This window comes from Lepus europaeus, chromosome 8 (genome assembly GCF_033115175.1).
Source record: "Lepus europaeus isolate LE1 chromosome 8, mLepTim1.pri, whole genome shotgun sequence".
NCBI classification, from domain to species: Eukaryota; Metazoa; Chordata; class Mammalia; order Lagomorpha; family Leporidae; genus Lepus; species Lepus europaeus.
The window spans coordinates 108,405,226-108,428,968 of NC_084834.1; the positions used below are offsets into that span (position 1 = coordinate 108,405,226).

Consider the following 23,743-nt stretch of genomic DNA (forward strand, 5'->3'; position numbering starts at 1 on the left):
TTTCTTTCATAACTTTCACAATTTCATCAGATTCTCTCCTAGCTTCTAAAGTTTCCACTAGTAAGTCTTCAGTTTGCCTACTAAAAATTCCCTTGTAAGTGACTTGCTGTTTTTATGTTACTGATTAAATAACCATTTTGTATGGTTTTCTTCTGTTTTACAGATTCACTATAATGGACTTCTGAAAGATTTTCTTTGAACATACAATTAGGGGTCCTTGAGCCTTCTTGTTTCTGGTTGACACTACCTTTCCCAAGATTTGGAAAGCATGCAGTAATCATTCCATGAAATACATTGTCTACTAAAAGGCAGGAACGTGGAAACACCACAATTGTTGAATATAAAATGAAATAAAGTTAAACTTAATCTTGAAAATATCACATGTAGATGGGTTCACGTATGTCAGGATCTAACATTTTAACATATTGTTATATCTCAATTAATTTTATATAGAATGGAAAGTTTACTAAGACAAGTAATACAAATCTGTTCCCTAAAAGTTTTCTTGTATTCTTGAAATATGTTCTTTAGCATTCTTAAGTACTGTTGGTTAAACTGTGATGTGTGCTTGCTAAGGCACATTAAATGCATTCTGAACTTAATGTACTTTGAGGGACCTTTGTTTATGAAAGTGAACCAGAGATTTCATTTGACAAACCACTAATCATTAATCAGATTGATCACCCTTTTATGTTTACAATTTGCAATCATTTCTATGTTTTTTGACTGACTGCCGTAGAGCAATAAAAAGGCAAATTTGTTCTTTGCAAAAAACTAATATGCCACATCATGATGACAGGGACTCAGTGTGACTAACAAATAAGTTAGTTCAAATAAGGTGAGATAAATTGCTAAAAAATAATGAAACATTTTAGGTAGGACAACGTGAACTTTGGAATTGACTTAACTGATTAAAAAGGGGTGAGAAGGTTACAATGGTCAGGATGGACTTAAATACAAGATTAATTAATTAATATACTTAAAAGTAGAATTGAATTGTGTCAGGTGACAACATGGAAAAACTAAAGGACATTATCCTAATGAAATAACTCAGTCACAGAAAGACATGGACCACATGATCTCACCCATACATGGAATCTAAATTTTCCAACTTGTAGATGCGGAGTAGAGGCATGTTAGTCATATGTTTCAGCTAGATAGGAAAAATAAGATTTAGTTGGTCTACTGCACAGTGTGGTACATATAAGTAAGTCATGTATGGTCAAAATTGCTAAGAATATATTTCAAATGTTCTCACCTCAAAAAATATGTATGTGAATGGATAGATATATTAATTTACTAGCTCTATTTCATAATTCCACATGTTTTACAAATATCATAACATGATACTGTGTATCATGTTTATAAATATCTAAATCAAATACAAAATGAATTTTAAAAATTCAAAAGTACTTTTACATTAAAAATATATCTAAATATTGCATTTTCTCTTATCATTTAGACATTATTTTATACTAATCTTAGTATATTTATACATACACATTTAATCATATAAAACAAATACATTAATGATAACAACCTGGAATTGATGCAAAACATTTTCACCAAAGAGTCCCTTGAACCCTGCTATCCAAGAAATGAATGAGTTGCATATTTACATTATCTCTGCTTCTGTATCAGGGACAAATCAGGTGCAAATCACCTCACTTGTCACTGCTCATGGCACTACTCTAAAATCTCTTACCTAACTCTGGTGCCTTACATGTGTAGGTCCTTGTCTTCAAGTTATAAAAATCAGTTAATCATAAAAGACACTGGAAGCACTCACATATCCACAACACATAACTTGGCTTTTTCATCTGCCATCCTGGTCCACAAGCTCTAGTTGTTCATATCATGTGTTTACTTAAATCAGTGTAAGTTATACTTTAACTATTTGTTACATTTCCCCTTGGATATAACCGTGAAGAGCTAAAGAAAGAGACAACAAGTGGCAAGGAAACGCTGCATTTCACCAGGATGCCCAGGAGATGTGTCTCACTTCTGCTGCTGCTACAGCTGAGTTGCTGCTTCAGCTCTGGGAGTTGTGGGAAGGTGCTGGTGTGGCCTATGGAGTACAGTCACTGGATGAATATGAAGACAATCCTGGATGCACTTGTGCAGCGAGGCCATGCAGTAACTGTTCTGAGATCTTCTGCTTCTATTTTAATTGATAGCAACGATGAATCAGGAATTAAATTTGAAACTTTTCACACATCTTACACTAAAGATGAAGTCCAAGATATTCTCTTAAATGGGATTAATACACTTATAAACGATGTGTCAAGAGATGCATATTGGGAATATTTCCCACTAATGCAAAAATTATTCTTTGAATATTCTGATGTTTATGAAAGTATCTGCAAAGACTTGGTTTTGAACAAGAAAATCATGACGAAGCTACAGGAATCAAGGTTTGATGTTGTTCTTGCAGACCCATTTGCTCCCTGTGGTGAGCTGCTGGCTGAGCTACTGAACAGACCCCTTGTGCACAGTCTCCGCTTCACTCCTGGCTACACCTATGAGAAGTATAGTGGAGGACTTCTGTTTCCTCCTTCCTATGTGCCTGTTATTATGTCAGATTTAAGTGGACAAATGACATTCATGGACAGGGTAAAAAACATGTTATTTATGCTTTATTTTGACTTTTGGTTTCAAATGTTTAATGTGAAGAGGTGGGATCAGTTTTACAGTGAAGTTCTAGGTAAGTCATGATTTTAGATGCTAGTGTGTATTCACAGCTTTCTTGTGACTTCTTAGGTGATCTTTTCTGAGTGGAATATCTGGGGAATCTGTATTTTATAGGTGAAATAATGAAATGACAATACAAAGATTTACCAGGCTAACGAATGCTATGTAAAGGCTTACATTAAGGGCCAGATAGGAGTTACTGAGTCATCACTTGGGTGGAACATCCGAGGAAGTCATACAGCTAGCAGTAGAGCACTGAGGATGTCTCTATACCAAACTATGTCCATTTTACTAAACTATTCTCTGATATAAACATCAGTTGACATATTTTGTTTATGAATAACGACGTGTAAATTATCTTGTCACAGATATCTAGAACAACTATCTATGTGACTTTAAGGAAATAATTTTTACTTGTGTATCTCTGTTGCTTCAATTAAAATTAAAATATGTTTTCCATATTACCAAAAAGAGCCACTCACGTTTCGGTGGTTTAGTTTTTTTTTACAGACAGAAAACATGTAAATTGAGATGTGGAATGTAGCCACTTTCCTTCCTTACTTCCTGAAATTCATCTGTATAAGGTCTAAAATTTTGTGGAAATGTAGACATATATGTAATTAATCTGTTTTTTAAATTAGTTTCTCCATGTTTATAAAAACATCCAAAATAAACATGAGCAAAAATCCATTTTTCCCTAGTTTAAATACATACTCATGGGATATTTGCAAATATTTTTATATAAATTTCATGATAAATTGATACTATTAAGCAACCAAAGCAAAAACAGAACTAGGTCAAAAATATGCTCAAACTAGCAACAACAACAACAAAAAGAAAAATGATTTCTCAGTTCACCTGGAAAATCAAGAATCAGAGATCACCTTTGTTAACTATGGAAACTGGACTGAGGACCTCCTCTGGGAAAACCCAATTCGCAATTGCTTTAGGATTTCTTGACTCTACAGCTAAAATAATTGTTTTCATTTGAATCTGCTACCATTGTAACTTTAGAAAGAACAATGCATGTTTATATAGTGGCCTATTTTAATGACAAGAATAGTGGCTATATTGTTGATATTAGAGACCTTCTTGCATGTATGACATATGTGAACAATGCATTGTATACTTACAAATATCATATATATTAAACATCTGCTTTATCAATACAGATAATTTATACATCACTGACTGCATTTTCCATTTATATATCATGTAACAATTCTCTCCTTACCCCGACATGTCCTGGTTTCTTCTCCATTAAGGAAGACCCATTACAATATCTAAGCTAATGGGGAAAGCTGAAATATGGCTTATACGAAGCTATTGGGATTTGGAGTTTCCTCGCCCACTATTGCCTAATTTTTATTTTGTTGGAGGGCTTCATTGCAAACCTGCCCAACCTCTACCCAAGGTAAATATGTTCCTGTCTGCTTACTTTATTAGCTTAGCTGTTTCAGCGGAGATGGCTCTGCATTCTTCATTTACAGCATCTGACTCACAGGTAGAGATACTGGAAGTGGTACTAAATGCTCTACCAACCAGAAACTCATAGGAGAGGATTTCATAAATAACTTAGAATATTTGAATTAGAATATAAGGCATATTTCCATGAACTTTTTGAAATCTTCTCATGTATTTTGATGCCATCACATGCATACAGATGCAATTATCTTTATAGAATAGAGAATGTCTTTAGACATGTGTCTTAGACATGCCTTTAGAGTAGAGTCATTTTGATTAAGCTATTTCTTATTTCTAACAGAGAAGAAACTATTGAATATTAATTCAGTGTATATGTAAAAAGTGAGTAGGTTACAAGACAGGCAAGTGCTGGAGTGATAAAGAAATAATGTAGACAGTTTGCTCCCTCTCCAGCGTGTGCTCTGCTGCTGCCCTTCTGTGATGGAACAAATCCTTTTCTTCACAGGAGATGGAAGACTTTGTGCAGAGCTCTGGGCAAGAGGGAGTGGTGGTGTTTTCCCTGGGGTCCATGGTCAGCAACATGACGGAAGAAAGGACCAATGTGATTGCATCAGCACTTGCCCAGCTGCCACAAAAGGTAAGAAAAAGTGTCCTAATAGGGCACAACTACTGGATGTGTCTGTAAAACTTTGTAAAGGGATTTGTACGAGAAACTTCCTGTGTGAAAGCTATTAGCTTACAAATAACTCTCTGTGAGAGTTGCTACAGTAACACAGAAGACGATTTTTAAAAAATAAGTTTGGCTTTAGTATTTGATCAGGAAAAAAAAGCATATTTAAGAGGTGCAGTGTGAAATTTTGTTATCATCATTACATTGTCACCAAACTGCAATATCACTTGGTTCTTCATTCTGCAAGATTTTTGACTCCCTTCTGCACTAAAGGTGTTATCAGAAATGAGTTAATGTGCAAGTGATAATTGAGCTGATACACAAGCATCAAAAATATTTTGAAAAAGTAAGTCAGATGTACAACTTGCAGTTTCAGAATCCCATGATTATTTATTTAGCCTAATTTTTACATTACATCCTCTCAAGATGATGTTCCAGAATCTACCTAGATACAGAAAAATCAGGGCTTGGGAACTCCAAGCTCAGGATTCAGTACAGTCAAGTATATTAAGAAAAAGTGAAGGAAAGAGCCTGCCCTGTAGGGGGAACCCTAGTTGTATCTGAACCAGGAAGATGTAAGGTCGAGATGGATCTTCCCTGCAGGTGGACCCAGTGCATCAAAATATGTGGCCCCACAGGACAGTGCTCCTAGCCCATTGGATTCACACCTCCTCCAGACTGAGGAGGGAGAAGGGAATATTGGAAGGAGCAGAGCAGGAGCAGTCCTGGAATGGGGAGAGGTTCCGATGTACTCCTCTAGAAATTTCAGTGCACACAAACTTTCTTAAGTGCAGGATAACTTTGATCTTTGAGTTGTTATGAACTGTTGTTTAGTGTAGCATTCTAGCAATCATCTATACAGTGTTTTCTGAGAACATGAAATTACTTTTAAATTCACAAAGCATACAGAAGTTAAACTTGTAGATTGTTCTCGAGCTTTTGAAGATAGCTTGGATATTCGAATATAAGTACTTTATTTTAGTACTGGGCATGGAAATGATCTAAGAACAGCAGAAATTAATACAAGTAAAAATAAATAAAAATACTTAAAGAAACAAACTTTAAATAAACCACTTACATATTTTGTGGAAAATAGTGCTGAGGAAGTTGTAATGTAAAACAACTTAATTGTCCTAAGCACAATTAATTTATTTCTCACACATAACATATGCAGAGACTTACTTTCAAATATGTCAAATTATAATGAAATATTTTATGAACACTGCGAAAGTATATGTTAATTTTATAATTACAATTGAAATAGTTGATATTACACAAGGAAAATGAGTCCAACATGGTAATTTATGTATTTCAAAGCATACAATACAGGGAATGAATTACACTTCTTGCAGTAGAATTGTGACTTTTTTTTTTTGACAGGCAGAGTGGACAGTGAGAGAGAGAGACAGAGAGAAAGGTCTTCCTTTGCTGTTGGTTCACCCTCCAATGGCCGCCGTGGGCGGCGCGCTGTGGCAGGTGCACCACGCTGATCCGAAGGCAGGAGCCAGGTGCTTCTCCCGGTCTCCCATGGGGTGCAGGGCTGCACTCCCAGGCCACAGCAGAGAGCTGGCCTGGAAGAGGGGCAACCAGGACAGAATCCAGAGCCCCTACCGGGACTAGAACCTGGTGTGCTTGCGCCACAAGGTGGAGGATTAGCCTACTGAGCCACACACAGCGCCAGCCAGAATTGTGACATTTTAAAACTTCTTAAACTCTTGTTTTTGTTATTCATTATGTCACATGACCAAGGTAGTATATATGAAACATCATGAATATGATGTTTCTGCACAAATATACAGAAATATTTGTATTCTATTTCTCTCTCTTAGTAGTTCTGCCTACTTTCTATCTCCCTTTGCTTGTCTTTCAGATGGAAGACTTTAATAGGTTATTTCTCAACCTCCTTAGAATCGAAGATGTTGTAGTTTGAAATTCAACTCATGAAACAGGCATTTTCTTTACCTAATAGGTTATTTGGAGATTTGATGGCAAGAAACCGGATACCTTAGGACCTAATACCCAGCTCTATCAGTGGATCCCTCAGAACGACCTCCTTGGTAAGAAATTGGAGCATAAATGCTGAAAACATAAGTAACAGCCAATCAAGAAGACATACTCCAACAGAAAGCTGATGACCATTTATTACGGAAAAACTCAGAAGTCAACAAGTGTCTTCATGCTTATTTGCTAGTCCTAGGGGAATACAGTGAACCAAAAGTGTTGACATTTCATTACACACAGTTGAATTCTTCACATCCCTAGAATTTCTCACTAATTTCCTGCTGGGAAATTTGGTACAGCAGTTAAGAAGTCACTTGGGACATCTGCATCCTTATTGCTGCTCCTGGATCAATCTTGAGTTGTTTTTTTTTTTTTTTTTTGACAAGCAGATTGGATAATGAGAGAGAGAGAGAGACAGAGAGAAAGGTCTTCCTTTTTGCCGTTGGTTCACCCTCCAATGGCCGCTGCAGCCGGCGCATCTCGCTGATCCGAAGCCAGGAGCCAGGTGCTTCTCTTGGTCTCCCATGTGGGTGCAGGGCCGAAGCACTTGGGCCATCCTCCACTGCCTTCCCGGGCCATAGCAGAGAGCTGGCCTGGAAGAGGGGCAACCGGGATAGAATCCGGCTCCCCAACCGGGACTAGAACCCAGTGTGCTGGCCCCACAAGGCGGAGGATTAGCCTGTTAAACCACAGCGCCGGCCCAATCTTGAGTTCTGATTCCAACTTTCTGCCAATGTGCACCACAGCAGGTAGCAGGTGATGGCATCAGTCCCTGGGTTGGAGTAATCCACATTGATATTCAGCATTGAGTTCCTGCTACTTGATTTTCCTTGCCCAGCTCCAGTTATTGAAGGCAGTTGAAGAGTGAATCAGTAGAGGGACGATCTCTATTTTCTCTTTCTGTCTCTCTCTCTCACTCACTCATTCTCTCCCTATGCCTTTCAGATTAATAAAGTTTTAAAAAATAATAATTGTTTCTTGAATTGTTTCTCTGTTTCCTATTTCAGTAACTGCATTTGTTGTTTTTATAATATAGTGGTTTCCAAATGCCACTGAGAAAATAATATGCACCTGTTATGAATTACTCTGCATTTGCTGTGGGAAAAAGTCAGAATTTTTGTCGTAATAATTCATCTGAACAAGTGTGGCCCTTTCCTTCTATGATTCCAGCCACACAACCATGCAACTTCTTGCTGTGCTGTAAATCTTAAATATCATTCTCAGTGAATGAACACTGCTTTTAGACAAAATCTCCTAACATGCACTTGATGGGCTTTTTTTTTTTTTTGCATAAGCAATTTATTTTATTGAGAATGTGTCCTTTTTTCATGCCTCGTTGCTATTCTTGTTTCCCTGGTTTAAGATTCAAGTCATAGCACCTTGCCTTGTGGTCTTTGCTGACATCTCCAGTGGATTTAGGAGTCTCTTTCTCTTCACCTCAAAGTAATTTATACACTATTGCATCTTTATTCATAATCTGTGGTCTAGAGATCATCACCCCTTTTAGTGCCTCAAATTCTGTTTCTTATTTTATTTCTCAAACTTTTCATTAATAATTTTATTGAAAACCTCTCAATTCTAGGTCATCCAAAAACCAAAGCTTTTGTAACTCATGGTGGAGCCAATGGCATCTATGAGGCCATCCACCATGGCATCCCTATGGTGGGCCTTCCTTTGTTTGGGGAGCAACATGATAACCTTGCCCACATGAGGGCCAAGGGAGCAGCTGTTAGATTGGACTGGAAAACAATGTCAAGTTCAGATTTGATCGATGCCTTGAAGACAGTCATTCATGATCCTTCGTGAGTATTACTTTTTAAAATAAACTGTATTGATAAATAAGTTTTCACTTGAGGACTAAATGATTCTGAAAAGGGAAACTACTTTGAGTATAGCATTAGTCAATATTGTAAAACAATCATCACTGATTTGTTTAAATACAAAATAAACAAGTAATATACCTGAAAAAGTTAAGTTGAAATAATCTGGTTAAATACTCAAAATATTTGCATAAAAAGTTTCTAAAATAATTTCATTGTATAATTAATGTTTATTAAGCTATTAACATTATGCTGTGATATCAATAATACTTGAATGTTTTCCTCCTTTCATAACATAATGATGTAAATGTTAATGCAACTTTTTTGGGGAACTGTATTGCTAATAGTAGCACAATGAACCTTAGCTTTTATAGGTAGCTGGACTTCACTTTTTATAGCTGTTCTTCATCCTAATGAACTTAATTAGCTGCACATTTGTTTTCTCTGTTTTCAAAAAAAATTATCTTTCATTTGCGAATTCTGTTACATTTTTAATAGATATTATGCTGTAGACTGAAGTGAATTCCTTAACTATCTAATGAATCAAGTGTGTATGATGTATGGTACACATTGTACTATCAGCATTTATTATGTGACCTTTTCATTATTACTTTTCTCCATAAATTTCCACAGTTCTTCAAGTACTCTTCTTGAAAAGAATTTTCCAACTCCATTTTTAAAATAACATCAGTGGATAGTACCTTCATTGTAATTGTTATGTTCCAAGCTATTACCCTTTCTGATCTGGACTTGGTAAACCACATCCCTACACATATCCTTTTGCCTTTTCCGTTTGTTCTTGATAATTTAAACAACAGGAACAATGACAATTGTCTTGAGTGCCTTCAGAACTCTCCAGACTCTGAAATCACTACCTTAACAAGAAGAAAAATAATAATAGAAAACATTTACTTTTGGTTTAATATATGATAATGATAAATCAAATATTCTAAAAATCAAGATATTTTTAAATCAATGAATCAGATAAGAAATATACTTTCTCTTTCCAGTCTTTTTAACAATAAAAAACTTTGGAAATTGAAGTTGAGAGAAGAGAAAGTAAGACTCAGCATAAGGTTGCAAATGAAGTCAATTTAATTTCATACATTCACAACTTAAATGTTAATGCACTATTAGTGATTAATTTCAACGCAAATTCCTGATCCATAACAACTCCTTATTAATTCTGCCCAGACATGCCTGAGCTTTTCAATGGACTAGCCTCCTATCTCTAAATTTTCATACTAATTGTGATTTAATATATCAAGTCTATAATCCATTGCTTACAGTCTTTCAAGCTTTGCACATCAAATGGGATTTATTGTTGTTGTTATTGTTATTTTTTGTTATTTGCCTTTTAAAATTAAGTGATTCCAATTTTTAGGTTTGAAAGCTAGAAATATTGTTCTCTGCCAACCTCTCTCAACACATTTTCTAACCCTGTACATCCAATGAATTCTGATCAAGAAACTCAGATCTTTGTGAGGTTTACTGAGGAAAAGTATTTATTTCTCCTACTCTTTTATGCAACATTCATTTTACTATCAATATAAAAATTTCACTTGCTCACTTTTCTGGTACATTATGTAAGTTTATAACAATTAATTTTTCTTCAGCTATAAAGAGAATGTCATGAAGTTATCAAGAATTCACCACGATCAGCCCATGAAGCCGCTGGATCGAGCAGTCTTCTGGATCGAGTACGTCATGCGCCACAAAGGAGCCAAACACCTTCGGGTTGCAGCCCACGACCTCACCTGGTACCAGTACCACTCTCTGGATGTGATTGGCTTCCTGCTGGCTTGTGTGACAATCATTATCTACCTTGTTATAAAATTTTGCTTGCTTGTTTATCAACGGCTTGTTATGAAAGGAAAGAAGAGAAAGCAAGATTAGAGCTGTTTCAGACCTAAGGCTAGCAGCCCTGCTATGTGACATCATGCCATTAACTCAACCATTAAGGATGCATGTTTGTCAAGACTGTCCTGCACAGTTTAAGAGGTCTGTGCCTCCAGAGTCATCGAAATATTTATTCTTGACTAAGTATTAAGGAAATACACCATTCTAACTTTAGATATATTGAGATACTTTGATTTTAGTGCTGAATTATTAACTTATTTTAATAACATTCAAAAAATGAGACTCACTGGAGCATCAGACAGTTGCTTTCAAAGGAGTTGTCAAGTTTCGTGTCTGTTTTTAGAAACATCATCTACTCAAACACCATGCATTATCACTTGCCAAAGGAAACTATAGTCAGATTTTGTTGTAGGAGGCAAGACAGATTATATCCTGACTTCTTCACTTGGAAGAGTGACTCCATGATAAACTGTACTCAACTTCAACTAGGACAGAGTGACTGATTTTCAAAAGACCTAAAAAGAGAATATGATAGTGAAGGAGAACAACAAAGGGATCACTCAAAATTATCTAAATGGAAAATTACAGAAGAATGAAGTGGAAAATTACCATAAAATCATAAATGATTTGGTAAGGTGGGCTAGACAATGCAGAGTCTGCAATTTAGTAGGATTTAGTTTTCTTTAGCAAAGAGTCAGCATGCATTTTAGGTTTACCTTTAAGGCTCTAACTCATGAGCTATTTCAGGTGGATAACAGGCTAAACTTGATGAAGTCTCTTACCATTTGTTTTGGCAAAGTTTTTATGTACATGAAGTTTACTGTTCATTTTTTCATAAAACACATAGCATGTCATCCTGTAATCTTTTTGTTTAGTTTCAAAATTTTGGATTGCTCTAACTATGCCTACTGAGTGTCTGCAATATCCTAAAATATTTGGTTAGGAACAAGAAACACATTTTCCATATGAGGCTTTGAACATTCTTGAGCTACAATTTTCCCTTTATTTAAAGATCCTCTCTGCCTTAGATAGTAACTTGGAATATCAAAGTAGGGTCTGGTTACCTTTAGTTTGGGATGGTAACCCAGAGCCAGCAAGTTTGTCCCATATATTTATAATTTATAGCTAAAAGTTTTCTCATCTCCTACAATGAATCTCTAGTTTCTCTCAATTAAAAAAAAAAAGATTTACTTTAGTTTATTTGAAAGACACATTTGCAGATAGAATGACAGGAATAGACTGAGAGAGAGAGAGAGAGAGAGAGAGAGAGAGAGATCTCCATCCACTGGTTCATTGCCCAAATGGCTGAAATAGCTAGAATTGGGCCAGAACAGAGCCAGGAGACAGGAGCTTCTTCTCGATCTTCCACATGGTGCAAGGGCTCAAGTCCTTGAGTGATCTTTCACTGATTTCTGAGGTTCATTTGCAGGGAGCAGGATCAGAAGTGGAGCAGCCCAAACTAGAACTGGCACCCATTTGGGATGTCACCCTTCCAACTTAACTTGCTATGCAACAATAATGGCCAGAGACCTCTCATTTATAGCCACACTTTCAAGACAAATATTTTCAAGTGCTTTAATACCTGAGATACTGTGGAAATGAAAACCGGAAGTTTATATTATTTTCCCATAGTCTTCCTTTCTTGTATGTAGGGAATAATAGTGAAATAAATAGTCAAATATGTGCAGCAATTTTTAAGTCCTATTCTGGAAATAGCAGTTTAAATGACAAAAGTATCTCCACATCTTGACTTTGCTAAGTACAGCCTTTGGACAACAGAACACAGTTTGCAAATAAAACAGGGAAAACAGAAATCCAGCTAAGGTAGTGGCTTTGCCTTAAAAGAGATATAGTTAAATAGATTGAAAAAAGTCATACCATTTTTAAATATAGAAAAGAGTTTTACAAAACTCTTTTAGACAATATTATACTCAGAATATTTTAATTAACCTTTGAATATTTAATCAAACCACTGAAAAGCAAAAAGTTAGGGCAGATTTTGTAGCCATTGGTTTAAGCTGCCACTTGAGATACCTGCATCACATATTGGAGTCCCAGTTCAAGTGCCAGCTGCCGTGTTTCTAATGAAGCTTCCTGGATGCATTCTGAGGTACAGCAAATGACAGCTCAAGTGCTTGGGTCCCTGTCTCTCACTGTGAAACTCAGATGGAGTTCTAGGCTTCTGGCTTTAGTCTGGTTGAGCCCTGGATGCTGTGGGCATATGTGGATGGAAGATTTCAGTACATTTTCTGTTACTTTCAAGTTAATGAAATTAAATAAGCCTTAAGAAATAAAAGTGTGCCATAGAATAGTAAAATATGAGAAACGGAAAAGTGATTCATTAGCACTGTTTAGTTACTTTGCTGTGTTTTTTAAAAGGAGGAGGGCAATACAATGCTATACATATCCATTATTCTGAGTCAATAAAGATGCTCTACATGCACCAGTAAAATACAATTTCTATTTCTCTTTTCTTCATGTAACTGAAAATTCATTAGTGACCTTGTCGAAGTAGGTAGGTCTTATTTACAATTGTTACAGTAAGGTATATAAATCTATGCTCCTCATGAATAATAAATGCATTGTTGCATCTGTTTTAATTGTAAGAATTCTTTTCATTTATCTCAAAATGTATACACATAGTATAAGAAAATATGTACACATGAAGGAACACTTGGCAAAGAAATATTAAAAACTCACTATAAAATGAATTCCAAATATGGCAATATTCTTTGTGTATTTATTTCTTCATGATTGATATAGCTTTCATCGGTAAATACAGGTACTCTAAGTTACCATGTGCAATAACAGAATTTATATGACATCCATCATCTTTAATACTACCTTATTAGTCTTGTGATTATGCAATATGCTGTTTAAAGGAATAAATTTGCAAAGCACTACATCAGAGATAAGATACAAAACTCAGATAAGGGTAAATTTTCATCTTGAAACTAAAAACTGAAGGTTAAACCTTATATTTCAGGGACTGATTGAATAAGTATGAGTTTTGTGAAATAATTTCCTTATAGAAAGCAATGTTTCTTAATGGACAAGTAATATCAATATTATACATGCATATACATGAAATATATATAATATACATATATACATATATAAATATATATAATATACATATATATGTATGTAATATAAATGTATTATACATGTATATACATGAAATATAAATATAGAATATAAAGAAATTTGATTCTTATGCTTATATTCTTTAATGTTAAGTATACTCTTTAGCATAAATGTTTTTAAAACTCAAAAATAATTATAAATTTTGAAAGTGGAGCCTTGGAAAGATGTTTCTTCCTGCCTGTATCACCTTTCAGTGTCACTCCAGTGTCCTCTACTGTGGAATCCCATTGTTCCTTCAGTTGACAAAGGAGAAAAGTTTATAGACTATTGATTCAAAATTACAAAGCTATTGAGTGAGAGACAATTGGAGATACATCTTCTAGCCATTGATATAGCACTTAATTATCCATAGCTTGCCCACATCAAAACCAGGTATCCAGAACTCAATACAGGCTCCCATTTGAGAGTCAGTGACACAAGTTCTGTAGCTATAACCTGCTACTTCCCAAGATGAACATTAGCAGGAAGCTGGATAAGAAGTGGGGGAGCAAAGACTCAAATCAGGCATTCTCATATAATATGTAATTGTCTTAGCAGTGACTTAAGTGCTGCACCACACACATTTCTGTCTTAATTTTTAAAACAGGTCACTGCACATTGTAGAGTGACAAAATCTTAGTCCTTGTGTTAAAATATGTGTTTCTTTTGGATTCCTACCCAAATACATGTTTTAAAACTGTTTCTTACAAGGCTCTATTCAAGTAGTTCCCTCATCTGCTAATAACTGGTGGATCCGGTTTGGTTTCACACATGGCTATGAAAGTTCTGTTTCTTTTATAGGCAAAATGTGTGCGTTTGGAACTGAAGAGAAAGGATGGAGTCATTTGATGAGTGTACTCTACTGAATGGAATTTGATATTTTATATATTGGAGATTTTTATAAGCCATGATATTTTTATTTATTTTAGCATATTCATATTTGTCCAAAAATATTTTAGAATTTATTGGTATTTAATCTTTGACTTTTTCTGAGATTATTTTAGGAAAGATTTTATAAGAACGTGAAATAAATGTGTATACCCTCATGTTTGAGAATTCTTAAAAACATTCATTAAAATGAAATGAAAAAATAAAGTGTAAAATTTATGTTTTAACCTTGGACTCATCAAGTCCCTGACATTTTCATAAGTGAGGATACCAGTTACATGATCCTTTATGTTCTTCTCCTCTCCTATTCTAATTCTAGTATGATTTGAAACTAAAAATTCCCAGATAACAAGATAACTTGATTCTTTGAACTGACTTTTATTTTTGTTACTGGCCAAGATAAGCAAAATGCACTTTATGAAAACAATCTCTTATATTCTTTGCTATATAACTTAGCTTGTGATTATTTAAGAAAATGGAATCTTAAAAAAAACAAGATGATATTTTATAAAATACCTATTTTGAGAATATTTCAAAGATCATGTTGTAACTCTGGTTATATTTCATCTTTCACTCTAATCCTGAGTAAATGAATGACTTATTTCACAATGGTTAAAGGTCCTATTTTTTTACAGATTTTTTTTCTTTTTTCTTTGTTTTGATGTTTTGTTTTGACATGTTAGATGCCACATATAAGGGAGAACATATGGTAGTTTTTCTGTATACAGCTAATATCTTTCAAACTTACAACCTCCAGTTTAACCATATTGATGTAAAAATAGAATTTCATTATTAGTTATAGCTGAATAAAAATTCATTGTTTGCATATACCACATTTTAAGATGCATTGATTGATTCTATATTTTGGCTATTATTCACAGTAATCAAGTGATTTAAAACTTTTGACATTTTTGTTGGGCTTTTTTCAGAATCAAAGCTCTACCTTAATTATTTTGATTTTGAGATTTCCAGTTGTTCCTCTTAGGATTATTTAAGAATATACCTGGAGCCAGCGCCATGGCGCAGTAGGTTAATCCTCCTCCTACAGCGCCGGCAGCCCATATGGGCGCCAGTTCTAGTCCTGGCTGTTCCTCTTCCAGTCCAGCTCTCTGCCATGGCCTGGGAAAGCAGCAGAGGATGGCCCAAGTCCTTGGCCCCTGCAACCACATGGGAGACCTGGAAGAAGCTTCTGGCTCCTGGCTTCAGATCGGCATAGCTCCGGCCATTGCGGCCGTTTGGGGAGTGAACCAGCAGACCGAAGACCTTTCTCCCTGTCTCTCCCTCTCACTATCTGTAACTCTACCTCTCAAATAAATAAATAAAATCTTTAAAAAAAAGAATATATCTCTCATATTATAAAGATAATAGATAACTAGGATTACTTGGGTTATATGGAAAGTTTTGTCAGATTTTGAAGTGATGCTAGACTTTATATTTATCTAGATGTGTGTTGATGTAAGTTTTCTAAAGATTCTATGATCTTATAAAAATATGGTTGTCCTAGTGTGATGTAGTCAATAATGATTATTATCTTCATTAAGAAGGATGCAAATATCTTTAAGACTGCGAAATATCTTGGAGACTGCCACTCGTATCACAGGATCAGTGGTTGAAGTGGGATAAGAGTTTGGTAAAACCTCACAAGGCCTATGTAGAATGCTGCATGTTGTGAATATAATTGACTTTACTTATTAATTGCTGAAATGTTATCTCTTTATTCATGGTCAGTTTAAGTCTTTTGCAACCACAGTTCAATTCTTCTCTAAAACATTTGCAATACTTTCACGAAGAAAACTCCACCAAATATAATTGAATACAGTTTTCTGAAAGGTTTAAGATCAGCAGGCAGAACTTCTAGAATGCTGATTTTAAAAGACAGGGTGACAGAGAAGGAGAGAGGAGGAGTTGGAGAGAGAAAGAGTCAGAGAGAGAGAGTCAGAGAGAGAGAGTGAGAAATCTACTATCTGCTGGCTCATTCCAAAAATAGCTGCAACAGCATGGGGTGAGCTAGGTCTAAGGAGCCTTAAATGCCATCAAGGCCTCCCATATGGGTGGCAGAAACACATGTACTTGGGTCAGCATTCACTGCCTTCCCAAGCATATTAACAGGAAGCTGGATTGGAAACAGAGTAGTCAATACCCAAACTCCCACTCACTTAAAAGATGCTGGCATCACAAATGATGGCGTCATCCACTAAATATAATGCTGGTCCCTCAGTTGTGCTATTTTTATTTGTTATTATTATTTGAAATACACACACACACACGCACGCGCGCAGAGAGGGAAGGAAGGATGGAGGGGGGGAGAGAGAGAAAGAGAGAGAGAGAGAGATACGGAGAGACAGAGAAAGAAAGAGAAATGACTAACAGTGATTTAGATTATCCATTTGCTATTTCACTCCCCAAATGTCAATCAGGGTTGAGGGGCCAGAACCAGGAGACAGAAGTCCACTATAGATCTCTCAAGTGTGTGATGAACCCAGTTCATTGACCATCACTGCTGTCTCCCTCACTCTGAATTAACAGGAAGATGGAATCTGGAGCTGAACACTATTATCAAACCCAGCTACCCTGATGTGGACATAGCATCTTAATCATGAGAACAATGATGTGTCCCTAGTTTTATACTTATTAGCATCATTATTATGTGCATAATTTCCATTAGTTTTATAATGATCTTAAATAAAAAATGTAACTTGTGTTTGAGAATAAAGACAACATTTGGGACTTTAAGATTTTTTAAAATGTTTCTTTAACACAATTATTATTTAAGTTACAGTTTATCTTGAAAGAAACATTTTCTTTTCCACTTTTTTCAATTTGGAAAAAAAATTATGATTCATTTGTGAATTTAATTCCAAGCATATTGCTCTTGTAATACTATCCTTTTACATTTATTACTTTTAAAACACATGTGACACAGATATTTGACACAAAAGGCCACATATTAAAGACACACTCTTCCCAAATGTAAATACAAATTTGAGTTCTGGCTTTGGCTTAGCCCAACCACGTGTGCTGTTGGCATTTGGGGAATGAACCAAGCAGATGGAGGTCTCCTCTTTCTTCCTTTCTCTATGGTTCTGCCTTCCAAGTAGATAATAATAACTATTTTTTTAAAAAAATAAAACTAGTGTGAAAAATTGTAATTTTCTTTATTAGCTTACTATATTGAATACTTATGAATATATTGTTTTTAAATCCATTATGTGGCTTTTTTATATTCTTTATTATATCATGAAAACATATCAGGATTAGTGCCCCCTGTCAAAAATCCAGTGCTTGGAGATGGCGCAATGGCTCACTTGATTAATCCTCCACCTGTGGTGCCAGCATCCCATATGGGTGCCGGGTTCTAGTCCCGGTTGCTCCTCTTCCAGTCAAGCTCTCTGCTGTGGCCCAGGAGGGCAGAGGAGGATGGCCCAAGTACTTGGGCCCCTGCACCTACATGGGAGACCAGGAAGAAGCACCTGGCTCCTGGCTTTGGATCGGCGCAATGCTGGCTGTCGCGGCCATTTGGGGAGTGAATCAATGGAAGAAAGACCTTTCTCTCTGTCTCTCTCTCACTGTCTATAACTCTACCTGTCAAATAAATTTTAAAAATTCAGTGCTTGGTTATTTAAATAACAAGGAGAGAGGTAGGTTTCATTGCTAATGCTACAGTGCCATGCTGCAGCATTTTGTGCAGTACAGTATGTAGGTCATGTCCCTCTCTTCACTCTTCTTCCATGTTGTGAGTACATGGTCCTCATAACAGAAGAAACAAAATGTTGCTTCGGTGTCTCAAAGTAAAGTGTTGAACACTCTTAGCAATACCAAGAAGAAAAATCATAAGGAAAGCTTTCTGAGAATCTACCATATGACACAAGTCTATTATATGACTAAAAACTATTCTAAGTATAATACAAGTCAACACATAATGAATCACAATAATCAAATAAGATTCTAGTCCAGTGAATTTCCACTTAACATTCAATACTGATGAACAGAAAGAACCAAGGACAGACATTCAATGTCAGAGCCAGGATTCAAACCACAGCAATTCACTTTCATTATTTTAATCATTAATTAAAATTATAATGTCAGTATCCATGCCTGGCCAATCCCATTGCTTATTGGCTTTTCGTTTATGAATGAATCTTTTCTTCAACTTACTTCCTTTATCTGTATTTGATTCTAGTTTGCACTTTCCACTTGTGCTCCATTCATTCATGAAAAATTACTTAGCAGATAATTCAAACTCTATAACTTAATATGCTATTTCCCACCTCTTCCTTTGGCATTTAATTTATTCCACTCTCTAGTTAGAAATTTTTCATCTCATTCAACTTATCTTCATGTTGAAATTTTATGCATCTAAAAATGCTGGTCAATAAATTAAGATTCCCATAATAATTATTGAAGAAAAATGTATTTTTCCACTTCTGTGTAGCATTTGTTTTGATATCTGCATGAACACTTCACCTAAGTAGAACCTGATTCACTATATAAAAGTACGTCCATGATTTTCTTTCAGCTTTTGTGAGAATACCATGTAGCTGTCAACGAATCACTGTGATCAGTCCAGGAATGTCTTGAATCAGGAATTTTGCTGAATCAACAAAGGAGGCAACCTACTAAAGACAAAATCCTACAGCCTCACCTTATAAGAATCTTTGGATGTCATGTGTTGATTTTGGCCTGTGTAACACTCATACTGTTATTCTCACAAGATGGTATTGTTTTATGATCAAACATTTCAGATAGGAACAAAGAAAACGATTAAGAGTTCTTTTAGATCAAAGTCCAGGAGGCATGACAGATAAGATCATTCCATTTAATTCAACATTTTGGGGTGGAGTTGAGGCAAATTTATCCCATACAGTTTAAAAGATCCACCCCTTTTGGACTGACCAAGATTTTATAGGAGGTTAAATATTAAACAAAGTATTATGGAATTCTAAATATACCCCAGTAAATTTACTCCGATGACAGTTTATGATATTTTATAACAGAAAAAAAATGAAAATCATTGAACTGCAGTTTCTTGGTGTAGAAGTATCAGAAGTCTAAGTTTACAAATATTCAAAGTTGAAATGCTTTCAATTAAAATATATATCTTCAAACTACATATAGGGAAAGGTGTATTGCAGTAGAAATATCCATACATTTCAAGAATGTTGGGTGTGTAGCAAAAAAAAAAAAGAGAGAGAGAGAGACAGGACAAGGGAGCTCTTCATCTAGAGAACACCACCAGAATGCCTAGTGCTGCCCCAGATGCTTCTTTTATTGACAAAGATTACATCAGACATTTATACAGTGTGTGCACTTGCTCATATAACTCTACGGTTACTTGTAAACTTACTTGATAATCTTCAGATCATGGTTGTCAAGACACTGATGAAGCTCCTTGTGACTTGGTTTACTAGATAAGCAAGTCTGGGAAAGTAGCTGTGTGTCCTCATGGGAGCTAATGCTCCCTGAGAACTCGAAGCTCTTCTTGATAATAAGTCATTTTCTATCCTTACTCAGTTCCTGTGGCCACACTGTGTTCAAGAGGAGTGTGTCCTCAACTGAGACTGCTTTGGCAGAAACTGTTCCCTACATCCCCCCTTTTCTTGTTTAACAAATGACTATTTCTAATAAGTTGATTCTCGAAAGCAGGAATTACCAGCTTTACAAGTACAAGTACTAATCAAAAATGGAATGCACAAGGGCCCGGCCCTGTGGCACAGGTTAATCCTCCGCTGCAGCACTGGTATGCTATATGGGCGCCAGTTCGAGTCCCAGCTGCCCCAATCCAGCTCTCTCCTGTGGCCTTGGAAAGCCATGGAAGATGGCCCAAGTCCTTAGGCCCTGAACCCACATGGGAGACTGGGAAGAAGCACCAGGCTCCTGGCTTCAGAATGGTGCAGCTCCAGCCGTTGTGGCCATCTGGGGAGTGAACCAATGGAGGGAAGACCTTTCTCTCTGTCTCTCCCTCTCACTGTCTATAACTCTACCTCTCAAATAAATAAATAAAATATTTTTTTAAAAAAATGGAATGCACTGAAAGAAGCAGTGTATCAGGATCAATGAGGCCATGACAAGGCCACCATAAGTAAAATTTTGGCTAACATAAGGCAACACAGTAACAGTAATGAGTTCTTTGTTAGTTGTGCCATTATGGCTATCAGGAGAGTCTTAGGGGTTTCTTTTTGGTGTTCTTGTTGAAGTAATTAATGAGCTGAGGCAACTCATGACTCAATGTCTCCCCAAGTAACCTGTGGTCTCTCAGGGTGAGGAAATCTCTGATGTCAAGGTGTCATCTTTCCTTCCTCAACCTGAGGTGGAACTGAGAGATTGTGTCCTAAAGGCCTTGAAGCCAACTCATCAATCTTTGCAGGGCAAACACAACAAGCAGGAATCCCCACAGGTCCTGTGGGAGAGAACAGAAGCATAGCCTCACCCCCACATTAATAGTGATGCTGGTGCTTTCCCTTAGAAAAGCTGGATCAAGGGGTTCTTTACAAAATAGTAATGGATGTGGTGCTTCCTATGGGGGTGGAATGTTTTCTCACTGGGGCTTCAGCTGCCTCAAAGTTGCCTGAAGGATAAGATAAATGAGTGTAAATAAAAGAATAGACATTGTTTGGTTAATTTGTCCCTGGTTGTTTCCCCATTTCTTTAATTGTTTATGTCAATGTGGGGCTCGAACCCATGCTTCTGAGATTAGGAGTCTCAGGTTCTACCAACTGAGCTAGCAGGGCAGCCATGTCAAGGGGAGAGTGGTATGTTGAGGGGGTATACACGTGGAGATCCCTTATACAAATGTGTATGAATTGTGGTTTGAAGTTGTAAAAGTTCTCGTCCCCAGATAGGAAAGGGAATAAGGAAGAATACAAGGATGGATATGAACAACAAGACGATGCTCAGTTGGATTGTAACAAGCAAGCCACTATGACTCTGTTGGGTTTGGGCGTTACCACTTATTTCCTACAAGGGGTCAGCAGAAACTGAAGGTCACGAAGCAGGTCATTGTTGTAAAGGAATGACAAAGACATCAGCCCAGTATCAATTAACTCAGAAAACTCCTGGGAGTCAATATGTGTAATCACTTGAGGATGATTATTAGAAATTTGAGTTTCCCCTTTTAAAAGCACTCAGGGGGCCTTTTGCTAATGACCCATTGAGCCGTCCAGAAGGGGCAGAGCCAAAAACATCACTTTTGGGTGAAGTGGCAGCACTTGTGTTGTTGTGTTGTTTTGCTTCAATGGGTGGTGTGACAAGATGTTCCACTGAGGGGCACAAACCACAGGGCAGGGAGCAGAGCTGGAGAGACTTTGGAAGTGTTTGGGAAATGTTAACACTGGTGGAGCTGCCTATCTTGTTAAAAAATGAAGTTTTGCTTGTATCTTAACACAGAAAAAAAAAAAAAAGAAATTTGAGTAATGGCAGCCACTAGCACAGCTCCAAAGCCTTGGTCTCCCTGCAACACTTCATTACTAGAGGTAGAAATATATGGAAGGACAAGTAGCTGAGCCACAGAAGTTTGAGAGGGAAGTTGTTGGGGTACGTTTGACCACAATCGAACATAAATAACCCCTGTATAATAAGCATCTATTACTCCAGGAATGATAGAATTGTCTTTTTTATAGGCTTAGGACGTTGGGAAAACTAGCCCCATGGACTTTATAGGTAAGGGGCCTGTTAATTGTGTAGGAGCTCTATAAACAGCACCAGGCATTTCAAGAGAAATTGGCTCTGGATATGCAAATCTATTCTGGCACTGTGGGCAGTAGCATAAAAGGACTGTTGGAAGGTTGCAGGAGGGGATTGGGTTGTTGGACAGTTAACATCCTCTGTTGTGTTTGGCCTGAGGGTTGGCCAGACTTCAAGTTTCCCGAAGGGACAAAGCAACACTGATCAGCTCAGTGATATCTTTTTTGGCACAGTGGACACTTTTTTGAAGGTCAGGCTGATTTGGCAATGACCGGAAGTCTCTTTTAAGATGACCTTGCTTTCCACAGACACAACATTTTTTTTTATTAGGAGCCTTAAGAGCTGCAGTCAGTAATTTAGTTTTGTAAGTTTTGGTCCATAAAATTTGACATAATTCGATCATTTCTGCAATAGTAGTTTCAGGCTTAGTGCAGACCGCTTTTAATATATTTTTGCAGTTGTAGCTAGCATTTTCATAAGCCATTTGTTTTAATGATACTTTTGTTACTTCCTGGTTATCTACTTGACATCCAATAGTTTTTTCTAGCCTGTCTGTGAAAGACAAACATGCAGCCTTCAGTCAACTCCTGATGAGATGCAGAAAAGGAAATAGAAGGATCTTTAACATCAGGAATCTTTCTCCAAGCCTTTAATGCAATGTTTGAAACTTGCACATATGCCTCCCTTTCAAGATAAGCAACTTGCTGACCAAGATCTTAAATAAGCTCCCTTTCCTAACAACTGCTCCAGATTGATAAAGACATTGCTATTTAAATTATCTATGGCTTATACAGAGCCCAGATCTCCATATTCCTGAGCCCAAACAATACACTGGGCTGTGGTAACCAAAATTTAAACTAGAGTTTTCCAATTCCAGGAAAATCCCAGGGTACAATCTCATACTCTTCCCCCAGTTCCCTCCAATATGCTCTCTGTATAGTAACTCTGCATCCCATACTCTGTTAAGCAATTTCTAACTCTTTATAAACATTGTAGGGAAGATATCCATACTGAAGAGCTGCAATTTGAGGTCAAACAACAGGACATACAGTTAACACTGGCAATTATCCTTGCTCCTTGGCTTCCTGAAGCGTACCTTGTACCGCTGACACAACTGAAAGGGGGCTCAGACACCACCGTCACAACAGCAGGCACAGAGGTCTCATCATGAGGTGGTGGGGACCAGCCCATTGACTGCTGGCCAGGGAGAGCCGCCAAGAGGCTCTCAACCTTACTAATGCCATCCTGGAAGAGATGCCATGCATGTAAAACTGGAATAGGAGCCCCAGGCTTCTGAGGTAACTTTTTGTTTGATTTTTTTTTTTTCCCAATCAGTTACTATTAAAGTGCCTTCATCAGAATACCAAGGGCAGCAATTACCAATTTCCTGCTACAAGTGCCCAATCACATTTTCTGACAGAGCGTCTTGCTTTTATAAGGAGATAATGCAGTTCAGCCCTATGTCTCTGCTGTCCAGAGACAGGGAATTTCCCATGCTATTACTCACCGGGCTATCCAGGAGATGAAATGAGCCCCCTGTCTATAACCTGTGAAAGGCGTGGTTAGTAGTCCCTCACATGTT

The 23,743-nt window shown here is 36.8% G+C and overlaps 2 protein-coding genes and 1 non-coding gene across 7 annotated transcripts in view; 2 read left to right on the forward strand and 1 right to left on the reverse strand.

Annotated features, from left to right (window-relative positions):
* Positions 1-1,956, reverse strand: part of LOC133765141 (UDP-glucuronosyltransferase 2B14-like) — a 55,407-nt gene extending 53,451 nt beyond the window's left edge. For all 5 annotated transcript variants that reach the window (XM_062198766.1, XM_062198765.1, XM_062198764.1 and 2 more), the window contains exon 1: positions 1,706-1,956. The gene's annotated coding sequence lies outside the window, so the exon portion shown is untranslated. The remainder of the gene's footprint in view (positions 1-1,705) is intronic.
* Positions 1,952-14,708, forward strand: LOC133765140 (UDP-glucuronosyltransferase 2B16-like). Its single transcript, XM_062198761.1, has 6 exons — positions 1,952-2,704; positions 3,957-4,105; positions 4,622-4,753; positions 6,756-6,843; positions 8,370-8,589; positions 10,224-14,708. The coding sequence occupies exons 1-6, from the start codon at positions 1,981-1,983 to the stop codon at positions 10,501-10,503; spliced, it is 1,593 nt and encodes a 530-aa protein (XP_062054745.1). The 5' UTR covers positions 1,952-1,980; the 3' UTR covers positions 10,504-14,708.
* Positions 14,709-21,586: 6,878 nt separating this feature from the next.
* LOC133766124 (small nucleolar RNA SNORA21) lies at positions 21,587-21,730 on the forward strand. Its single transcript, XR_009866676.1, has one exon. It is a non-coding gene; the product is annotated as a small nucleolar RNA SNORA21 (small nucleolar RNA).
* Positions 21,731-23,743: the final 2,013 nt, after the last annotated feature.